This window comes from Artemia franciscana, chromosome 9, assembly GCF_032884065.1.
Source record: "Artemia franciscana chromosome 9, ASM3288406v1, whole genome shotgun sequence".
NCBI classification, from domain to species: domain Eukaryota; kingdom Metazoa; phylum Arthropoda; class Branchiopoda; order Anostraca; family Artemiidae; genus Artemia; species Artemia franciscana.
Window position 1 is genome coordinate 24437551 of NC_088871.1, and position 12132 is coordinate 24449682.

The 12132-nt window shown below is 36.4% G+C and overlaps 1 protein-coding gene across 1 annotated transcript in view; it reads right to left on the reverse strand.

Annotated features, from left to right (window-relative positions):
• Nucleotides 1-12069, reverse strand: part of LOC136030794 (sodium/myo-inositol cotransporter-like) — a gene marked incomplete at its 3' end in the record, with an annotated part of 29747 nt that extends 17678 nt beyond the window's left edge. The window contains 2 exon segments of the mRNA XM_065709840.1: nt 9533-9604; nt 11986-12069. Coding sequence (XP_065565912.1) covers nt 9533-9604; nt 11986-12069 — 156 coding nt within the window.
• Nucleotides 12070-12132: the final 63 nt, after the last annotated feature.

A 12132-nucleotide genomic window follows, 5' to 3' on the forward strand; every position in this document is an offset into this window, starting at 1 on the left:
GATAATTACCACACTCACTCTTGTCACCTTTCTTATACAGTGGTCTAATTAAAGTTTTCCAAAAATCGCTAGGTGCTTCCCCTTTTTCAAAAATCATATTCATAATGTTCAGTAACGTATTTTTAGCCTCAGAGCCATCATGTTTAAGAAACTCATTTACCACACTATCAGCACATGGAGCCTAATTATTTTTTAATCCTTTTAGTACTGTCACTAATTCTTCCTCACAAAACAAATCTTCCATCACATCAAAGGTATCGCAAACTTTTTTCTTTTCCTCTTTATCTTTTCCTGCAACTCTATCTCGGTTTAGCAAATTCTCAAAATGTTCTGCCCATCTCCCTTTATCTCTTTCCTTATCACTAATAATGACCCCGCTCAAATTTTTAGCTGGGACAAGTCTGGATTGACTAATCCCTCTTAATTTATTAACATGCCAGTACAATATTTTACTATTATGCCATCTAGCTCCATCCTCCAGATCTTCGGCAATTTTATCCATGGCTTCCAGTTAACATCTCCTTAGTTCATATTTCAATGGTTTCTCTAGTTTCTTAGATTCCTTTTGTTTTCATATGATCTGTAACTCAGATAATTCTTGTACAAGCCTATTCTCTCAATTAAATATAGCTTTTTCACTAATATTCCTAGCTGCAGTTCTAACTTTTTTGCCTAAGACACCATCAGCAACTTCACAAATTGTTTTGCTAAAATTATTCCAACCGTCTTCCACATTGTCAAACTTTAAACTTTCAAGTTCAGTACTCAACTGACCTTGGAAAGTTTCTCTGAAATTCTCATCCTGGAGTCTACCAACATCACAACTTCCCGGGAGGTAGTTAACCTTCCCAAATTTTAGTTTTAAATTGACCCTAGACAACAGCAGATGGTGATCTTCACTTTTAACATCAACAACACCACTCCTATATGCCCTAGTATCTAGAATTGATCCTGCCAGTCTTCGGTTTACTCCAAGGTTATTGATTCCTGATTCGGTTAACGTATCAATAAGGTTTGCTGTCTTTCCATAACATGAAAACCATGTTAGCCTATGGGCCATTTTATGACCAAACACCGCATTGGTTATAACTAGATTGTTACACCTACAAAATTGCAAAAGTATGTAGCCATTACTGTTTTCCTTTCCTACACCAAATTTACCTTGGATAGGAAACCATCTATCCGTATTTCTACTGACCTGGGCGTTAAAATCTCCTAGTAAAAACGTCGTATTTCTACCTGGAACCCTGTCTATTTGCTCTTGTAACTGTAAGCAAAATTTATCTGAGTCACTAGTATCTCTGTTAGTCGGTTCTACAAGGGCACATACTACTGTAACTGATACCCTGAACATTTTAGTCAGATAATGAGCAATTAGTATTCTTTTATTAATACCTTCCCAGCCTAAACAAGACTTATTACATATATTTTCTTTGCCAGTTATTACAGCATTATAAATGAAAATAAAAATATTACAGTGAAAAATAACATATTGAGCTAATGAGCTTTTAACAACTAATATCATTATAAATCAGATATTCAGTCTAATTTTATTAGTTCTTTTCAAAATTGTTCAAGACATGTAGTTTTCAGGTGGATCCTGAAACTGGTGGATCTTGTGAGGTGAATTAAAGATTAAATAAAAAAAAAAAAGTTTTTTTTAACTAAAAGTAAAGAGCGACATTAAAACTTAAAACGAACAAAAATTACTTCGTATATGAAAGGGGCTGCTTCCTCATTAACGTCCTACTCTTTACGCTAAAGTTTGGCTCTTTCTCTCAACTCTACTTTTTAAAACAGTAAAAAACTTCAGCGTAAAGAGCAGGACGTTGATGAAGAAGCAGCCCCTTTCATATACGAAGTAATTTCTGTTCGTTTTATATTTTAATGTCGCTCCTTACTTTCAGTTAAAAAAACTTGTTTTTTTTATTTAATTTCTGAACGTTTTTGAATCAATGCATGTTTTGATTTTGGCTCTCCGCAGAGGAATAATTAAAACCAAATTTGCATTTTGGGGGGGGGCTAAATGGCTTTCTCATAGTTTTGATGGAATGATTTTGAGAAAAAAGGAGTGGGGGAGGAAGCCTAGTTGCCCTCCGATTTTTTAACTTAAAAAGGAAACTAGAACTTTTAACTTTTTACGAATGTTTTTGTTAGTAAAAGATATACGTAACTTATAAATTAGTTTACGTAACGAACTTTTGTATCCCCGTGTTTTTAATACATATATGAGGGGGTTTCACCCCCTCGTCAGTACCTCGCTCTTTACACTAAAGCTTAAATGCTGTCCCAGTTCATTGAGAATGACCCCTGAATCACAAAAGCCGTAGAATAAATAGTTGAAATTACTAGAAATACTTTAGCGTAAAGAGTGAAGTATTAGGAGGAAGTGAACCGCTCATATATGGAATAATTTCTGTTCGTTTTAAGTTTTAATGCTGCTCCTTACTTCCAGTTGAAAAAACTTTTTCATTTTTATTTTTTCATTGTGTTTTTTTTTTTTTAATAATGCTAGAAAGTCCTGCGCTCCCTTCATGGAAATTTTCTTCCCCATGACAAATTCCTCGATGGAAAGTTCCCCAAACATATCCCCCTCTTCTCAACCCCTCCCCCCAAACAAAAAATCCCCCTGAAAACGTCTGTACACTTCCCAATAACCATTACTATATGTAAGCACTGGTCAAAGTTTGTAACTTGTATCCCCTCCCACGGGGACTGTAGGGGAGTAAGTGGTCCCCAAAGACGTAGTTGTAAGGTTTTTCGACTACGTTGAATAGAATGGCTATCTCAGAATTACGATCCGTTGACTTTGGGAAAATAATTAGCGTGGGAGGGGGCCTAGGTGCCCTCCAATGTTTTTGGTCACTTAAAAAGGGCAATAGAACTTTTCATTTTCGTTAGAATGAGCCCTCTCGCAACATTCTAGGGCCACTGGATCGATACGATCACCCCTAGGGAAAAAACAAACAGAAAAAAACAAACAAATTAACACGCTCCCTGACCTGCCTTCTGGCAAAAAATACGAAAATCCACATTTTTATAGATAGGAGCTTGAAAATTCTACAATAGGGTTCTCTGATACGCCGAAGCTGATGGTGTGATTTCCGTTAAGATTCTATGACTTTTAGGGGGTGTTTCCCCCTATTTTCTAAAATAAGGCAAATTTTCTCAGGGTCGTAACTTTTGATGGGTAAGACTAAACTTGATGAAACTTGTATATTTAAAATCAGCATTAAAATGCGATTCTTTTGATATAGTTATTGGTATGAATGTGCTTTAGACAGATTACCCCTTTACAGTAAACAAAAATGTATACTTATAGTTTATATTTTAAAAGTCAGTAGAAAACTGAGGCTAGAGGAGTTAGCTTATGATGTTTGCCAATATTTCCTCAAACTTAACCATATATAACCATATAATTTAAAAGTATTTTTCAAAGTCTAGTAAAGGGGCAAGTTTGTTTTTCTTTACTTTTGTCACTCGAAATGCTAAAAAAGGCGATTTTTCAAAATCTAGGAGAAAAAAGAACCTAGGCATACCTTAAACACGAGCCAGCATCCTTCCCCCAAGCATTACGACCGAATCGTGTGCTTATGGTTTTGATTTTGCTGGACTATACAAGGAAACAGAGAGGTTTACATGAGGATGGGCCGTTAGGCACGCGGTATTTATGAACTCTTTATGAACTCTCTTTATTAACTACTAAATTACAAAAACAATAAATACACACAACCGCCCTGGGGAAGGCTCAAACAGCCTGATGTTGGACGGCTGCAATCCTCTGATTCTCAACCTAATTTAATAAAAAAAAAAAACAGAAATTAAAGAAGGACAAAACACTCTCACTCAATTACCCCTTAATACCAGAATATACATAAATAAAGGCTAACAATAATAAAAAAAAAATTATCTCCCCACTCCCAATAAATATTTTTTATAATTTTACTTTAAACAACCCAATATGTTCCGCCTCCCTAATGCCAGCTGGGATATCATTCCAAATAGCCGGAGCTAAATGCCTAATTCCGAAAGCTGCACGTGTGGTGTCTCGGTACTCAACAATAAAATTATCTGCCTCTCTAGTCTCATACCCATGGAGTGAACGATTTACTCAAAAAAAAAACTGGTAAAAACTGGAGGACATACATCATTACAACATCGATACGCAAAAACAGCAGCTTGATAATCTCGAATCTGACCAATGTTAAGCACTCGTAATTTCTTAAAACATGACGCGGTATCATTCACATTTTCTACATAATTACCAAGAAGACGTACTGTTTTATTTTGTAGGATCTGCACTCTTTTAAAATTTGCATAGAAATTACTAAACCAAAGGACACAACCATAAGAAATATAAGGCGCAACAATGGTGTGGTATAATAATAAAAGAACTGGTAATGGTAAAACATGCTTTAATCGACGCAAAATTCCCAAACTTCTAGCAACTTTAGCTGCAACAAGATCACTATGGTTCTTCCAAGATAGATTACAATCAAGCTGGAACCCCAAATAACGCACTTCATGCACCTGTGACAAAGGCCTACCGTTAAAAAATATATTTTTATCAACACATGGAGGCTTACCAACTCTCCTATAAATCATAAAATTAGTTTTATTAACGTTCACTGACCAAAGGCTCAAACTTGTAAATACAAAAAATGCCTTTAATACCCTATTAACTTTCAACAACAAATCATCGATAGATTGACTAGACATAGTTAAAGCTGTATCATCCACAAAAGTCGTAATACAACACTCAGATAAGTAGAAACGCATTGAATCAACATACACAAGGTACAGAAGTGGTCCCAAAACAGACCCCTGAGGTACACCACACCTCACTTGAAAAAAAGAAGAAAACACATCATTTAACACAACTTGAATAGATCTACCACTTAAAAAACTATTAAACCACTTTAAATAGTTACCACGAACTCCAAGGGATTGTAGACGTTTGGGTAGTATATTAAAATCCACTGTATCGAATGCTTTTCTAAAATCGATAAAAACGGTCAAAGGGATTTCACCACGTTCAAAGCATTTATTTACAATATCACACAGGTAATGCACGGCGTCCGACGTCGAGTGACCTTTCCCAAAGCCAAACTGGTTTTCATTTAACATCCCCGTTTTCATAAGGTGATCATAAAGCCTTTTATGCACAATTTTTTCAAATATTTTCGGAAACAAGGGTAGGATTGATACGGGTCTATAATTTTCAATTTCTAGTTTAGAGCCACCTTTGTGAAGGGGGATTACTTTTGCCCTTTTCAGCGCATCAGGGAATATACCGGTTTGGAGGGAAAGATTGATTATATGGACTAGACATGGCAATAAATAACACACCACTGACTTAAAAGTTTTCAGATTAATGCCATCTGTTCCTGCTGAATTCGATTTGATTGTTTTCACAACCTTCAGAATTTCATCGCCAGTACAAGGCTGAAATTCAATTTCATTTCCCATTCCTCTATAATCAACAAATTCATCTTTCATTAAAACATTATTAAAGTTCACCAACCCTTGTGCCTGTACTTTTTGCCCAACACTTGAAAAAAACTCAGCAAATTTAGTCGTGATACTTATTTCATCATTAACAAGTTCACCTTGAATCAGTAGCGAATTAGGTGGAGCTTGTTTCTCTTTTCCCAATAAGTCATTAATAACTTTCCAAATTCTTTTAATATTATCCTTATTTAAACTCAATTGGTTGGCAAAGTATTCTTTTTTAGCCTTTCTTCTCATCGAGTTTACTTTGTTGCGTATTATTTCGAATTCTTCCAGTTTCATGGCACGTTCACTATTTAAATATTCCACATACGCTTGATTTCTCAAATCTGACACTTTAAGAATTCCAATAGTTATCCAGGGCTTCTTGGGTTCATACTTACGGGGTTTCAAGAATTTCACTGGGCAAGTCTTATCATAAATTGGCTGTACGACCCCCATCATACGAACAAATGCACCAGAAGCGTTATCTTTCATATCCATAATTTCACTAAAATCAATGGTACTCAACTCTTCGCCAAACCTCTGTAAATTCACCTTTTTCAATGACCAAGTCATTACTTTTTTTAATTTATTTCTTTTTATTCGACCACAAGGTACCGCTCCAACAACTGGGAAATGGTCCGAACAAGGGTATAGAACCACATCGGCATAACTACGGTCCAGATACTTAGAACCAACAAAAATATTATCAATAAGAGTGGCTGAATGACTCGTAACACGTGTTGGAATATTTACTAAGGGGAAAAGATCATGAGCAACCATCAAATTCAAAAAACCAAAATTCGCTCCATTAAATGTAAGCAGATCAAAGTTGAAATCACCCATACAAATAAAATCTAAACCTGTCCGAGACACCTCACAAGCAAGTTGATCAAACCCACGTTCAAATTCTTCCCAGCTAGCACTTGGTGGTTTATACACAACACTAATCAAAAATTTACTACTTCCCATATCTAATTCCAGAGTAAAACTTTCAAATTTACCCTCTATCCAAACATCAATATCATTTCTAACATGGAATGTCAACGACTTAGAAATCTAACACGCAGTTCCCCCTCTATAAAGTGACGTCCGGTTTTTAATCTCCAAATTATAATCTGGAAAAGAATACAATGAGACAGAGTGTTCCTGACTCAAAAACCTTTCACATATACCAATAAAACTAACTTTACCTTGAGAATCAGAGAGAAATTGCAACACATCCTCATAACACGTGGTTAGGTGGCAATTCCAGGCACATAAACTCAGTAAATCGGATTCCGCGGGGTTTAACTGCAAACATTAAACATAAGCACCGTTTCTCAACTGTTTAAATTTAACTTGGCTCATAAAAGGTTCAATATCATTTGCTATTTGTGCCGACAAAATCTGTTCAAGGAAAAAAGGTCGGCTCATTAAATCATCCAGTATGGACGCAGCGAGAGTAAATGAAATCTTGTACCAAAACAAATCTCTCTAAATGGAAAAAAAAAAGAAAAGAAAAAAAAGCAAGAAAGAAAAAATACATATAAAAACGGAAAAAAAGAAAAGAAGAAAATATAAGCAAAAACCTTACAACAAAATAAAAAAAAAATGTAAAAAAAACACTAATCATAACATATGAGACTAAATACAGTCGGTAATAGAACGGATTTTCATGACTGTTGACCCTGCATTAGGCTTTGCCAAAATCCGACCCTGATCTGACCGAACATTTCGTTGACCATACTTGTCTTTCGCTGCGTTCAAAATGTCCCGGCGACGTTTAGTTAGAGACTCCGATACAAAAACACCAGTTGAAGCATGTTTAGCTTTTGCTTCAAACACTCTACAGGCCACATCTTTGCCAGAAAATTTAACAACGATCGGAGCAACTCTAATAGACCTTTCTTCATGCTGTGTAGTCGGATTATTCAATCGGAGACGGTATACATTAATTAAATCAGAAGAGGAGACGTCTGTCACAGACATTTTGCTATTTATAATGCGAGATATTGTCGTATGAGTGTCTACACCAGGTAACTGCTTTACCCCATGAAAAACAAGACTATCGAGTAAGGACTCTTGATCATAATCATCAAGCTTTTTTTCTATTCTACTAATCCTCTCCTCCAAATTTTCAATTTGATTTCTCAGACTACTTAGAGTCTGCTCAATTTTTACAAACTTTGGATTAAACTCGAGTGTGACTGAATCAAAAACCTGGCTGACTATCAGTTCAGTAGCCTCTTTCAGTGACCTTGGGTCTTTGAACTTTTCAGTCACTTTCTTTGTAATATTTTCCAGCAGATAACTTCTTCTTTTCTCTAGTTGGGCTTCAGTTGCAACTAATTTGTCATAAAATGGGGCGATACTTGAAGAAACTGAGTTAGACCCTAATTTATCACTTGCTTTCAGGGCTAAAAAACCTTAGAAAGAGTTTTATAAACTTCGGGGGTATTATCAAGTTCCACAATTGCTTTTTTGACAGCAGGTGTGGATAAATCTATCGTTTTAGGGTTATATTCTTGAAGATTCGCTTCAATTAGCCTAAATTCATCATGACTACCGTAACAAAAGACCAGATAAGTGGGCTTTCCGTGCGAATCCTTCCTATTTGCAAAATTCTCACAGGCCATAGGGGGTAGTTCTTGAATTTAGCTAGCGCAACATGAAACTGCTTGAAACGCTGCATCATTAACAGTATCTTATTTTTAGAACACGATAAACAGAGCAAAAAGACTTATCTTTATGTGAGGGCCGAGCCTCCCTATTGCATCCTTCCACTCTCCCAAAACATCATTTTTTTTATATTTAGGTTAATTTTGATATGTCTAGTAAAAAATACCTGTCCCCCCCCCCCTACATATAGAAATTTAATTCGCAATTAATAGGATGCCTTGAACGTGCCGGATCGCACAGCGGATATCTTTTCGGTGTGAAGGGATTGTAACGTTCCGTAGATTTCGCATATTTTTCCCGAGAGTTGACACAGTAGCTGATGTTGACAAAATAACTGATTAATTATAATAAGCACAAGGTAAAATTTGTCGACAGTGTCTTAATGTAATTCTATTAACATACCATTATCGTTAGATCAGACAACATCATTTAGAAACACAGGACCACATCAGGGGCTTTATTTTGCTACAACTAAAAGGAAATATACTTTTGAAAGATCACTGCCGCTGGGAGTCAGATCCTGACTCCCAGCGGCAGTTTCTATTCGTAGACTAAGACAACCAAAACGAAATGTACAGAAACGTATAGACGACATTCAGGTCGTACATTTCGATAAGTTTATTCACCTAAGCTTCTAGTATCATCTTAGTTTATTGACTGGTTTAACTTATACTACTAGAGTGCAACTGTGACAGTTGCATCTTCTATATTTTCATTGATAAAATAATATTCTTAGCTTTTCATTGAGGAAACTGAAAAATACTCCCCCTTCCGGCCTAACAATCGTGAGTTGAAGCCGTTGAATTGTGGGTAAAATTATATTGAGAGACCCGAGATTACTTATATGCCACTTGAGCAGAGTGCAGGATGTCTTATTCTTCTAGTTGTTTTATTCTTTAAAGCTATTAAATCATAATATCCATGGAATTCCAAGCATTGCAGCAGCAGAGATTGAACGTGGGGTTCCAGAACCAAGGATGTCACTCTTTGCTCTTCTAAAGTCTATCTACATATGGTATGTTTCCCACAATAACTCACTCTTCTAAAGTCTATCTATATAAGGTATGTTCTCCACATTAACTCACTCTTCTAAAGTCTATCTACATAAGGTATGTTCTCCACAATAACAAAGAAATATGGAGATCGATTAAAAAAGTACCATAAAATATATATTATTCGAAAGGCTTTATTAGGGGAGTATGGGCGTTATCAGAAGATTTCTCTAGCGGGAAGAGGTCAAATGAAAAAAAATTATAAACCAAAATATTCCAATCTTTACAGGAGGGTACCCTCCAACCCAATTCTGAGAGGTAGTAAAATATGTCTTATACCCTTTACCATTGTATGCTATATAATGAAGACATAAATAAATTCTTACCGGGATCCAAGTTAGACTCCTTCCTGCTAAAAAGTAACCGGACACGGTTCCACGTTTTGTCTTCCATATTGACTAAAAAAGAAATGTGATTTTGTATAATGGGTAATTTTGTATAAAACGCTTTTGGTAAATTGGGTATAACTTTGGTTCTTATATCTCTTCCGTTCCTTTTTCTTATCCATTCCGAAGACTATACAAGTTCGAGAACTAATTACTGGATTGAATTCCCAGAGAATATCTCTAGCGTCATCTACTTCTCAATTCAGTCTTATTATTGTCAATTGGACACTACTAATTTTTATTTTTATTTTCAGTACTTTTTTTTATTTTCGCTAAGTCATATTGAAAATTATACAAGATAATAAATTAATACACACATCCCCCAAAAAGGCTTTAATGTCTGCGTTATAGGAGAAGAAAACCAAAAAATTACTCACATATTAATGCAATATCAAACAAGTGGGATCAATGACTGATCCAGGGATGGCAAGGGACCCCACTCCCCTTCTTAGCGCGGGGCAAGATGTCCTATTATTTGATTTCTGTGACTTCATTGCAAGATCGACGCTTGGATCCACGCATGTTTGAAAAGGATTTAACTCAATTAATCTGCCTATCTTAGGCCCTTAGGGAAATGTCTACAGTGTTTTGTGTCACCCGAGCTTACAAGGCATTTTGTAGCTTGTCATTTCGGTTGATCAGTTGATTTTGTAAATCGCTAAAACTTAAAAAAATTGTGCGTGTCATATCCTGTTTCTTTTACAGCAGCTAAGCAAAGCATAGACAGTGCAGTGCAATGGCGCTGCCTAAGGAAAGAGCGGTGTGGGTACAATGACTTTTTTTAGAAGGGCACTTCACATAGAAGGAGTTGCTTTAGGAACTTTGAAAGCGGCTCATTTGATTGAAAATTGAAAGGGCTAGTGCCTTTTTTAATAGTGAAAATTGATTGAAGTGTAACCAGCCCCTTCTCCACGCCCATCATTTCCCCGTCAAACATATCCATTAAAATTTTAGAGACAGTCATTTTGTTCAGCGTAGTTGAAAAGTCCGGAAATTGAGTCTTTATGGGTGACAGTCCCCCCTCCTCCACATCCCTTAGGGAAACGGTTGTGAGTTATACCCTGGGGCATATGATGCTTTTATAGACGGGGTGGTTGTATAGACTTCGGAGGGGCTTATTGGATTGGTAATAAGAAGTTCTAGTATCCCTTTTAAGAGTAAAAGTGATAGGAGGGCAGCTGCCCCCTCCTCATACGTCGTACTTTCCAGCAATTCACCTGACAGAAATTTTGAGATAGCCATTTCTTCAAAAAACAGTCCAAAAATCCCATAACAACACCTTTCGGGTTGACAAAACCCCCCAGAGACTAGGGGTAAGGGTTGTTAGTTTGCCCCGGGTTCATGTAAAATTTTATGAAAGGAGTGGTCGTGTGAACTTTAGATGAGGCTAATTTGATCGGAAATGCATAGCTCTAGTTCCTCTTGAAGAGTCAAAAATGATGGTGGGCAACTAGTCCCCCCCCCCCCTAACATCCTCTTTTCCCCAAAGTAATCTGATCAAAACCGTGAGATAGCCATGTTGATCACAATAGTCCAAGGAGCATAACAATGTTTTGAGGGTGAACACCCCCCCCCCGTTGTAAATTATGCCCCGGGGTATATAAGGCTTTTATGGAATGGGCGATCGTATAAACTTTAGATCGATTGTAGCTAGTGCCCTTTTTAAGAGTCAAAGTGATTTCAGGGAAAAAATCCCCCCTTCCACCACAAGTCTATCATTCCCCGAAACATATCTGATAAAAATTTTAAGTTATCTATTTGGTTTAGCGTTGTTAAAAGATCCAGTGATTATGTCTTTGGGAATGTCAACCTCCCCAAAGTCCTCAGGGCGATTCGTTCATAGTTTACATAAAGTACCGTATATGTTATTGAGAAAGGTATGTATTTTGAACTTTACCTTCAAAAAAGACGAAGAGCATTCAGGTCAGCCATTCAGAGAATGTTGAGTAGAGTATTGAACTAGATCACACGTTAGATCCTGGCATTAGATCATGTGTGTTCGGGTCGTCAAAAGGGTGTAACTCAGGAATAACTGAGTATATTAATTTGAAACTTCCAGGAAATGATAAAATAGATTATCAAAAAGGCAGTATTTGCTTGCTACCATTACTATTACGACTACCACCACTACTACTACTACCAATCTACTACCACACTACTCCATTTACAATATAGAGAGTAATCCGTATAAACCAAAGACACTATTGGCATGTACATTGTCAAAAGAGCATATCTCGAGGGTTGATTTGGGTCTTAATTTGGAACTTTCACATAATTCATAAAGGGAAAGATCATTTGAACAAAAGGCAATATGTGCACGCTACTACTGATACTACTATCACTGCTACATTAACTACTCCCACACCTAGTACTTCTTCAACTACTAGGCCTACTTCAATTGCAACTACTTTTAAGGCTAAGAGCATTGAGATGAAAATTTCAAGAAGTGTATGAAGAAACAGGTTATCAAAGGTCATATCAGCAATGTCATAGCAATGGCTAATTGTATTAAGTTGAAACTTCTAGGGGTGTTTAACTTA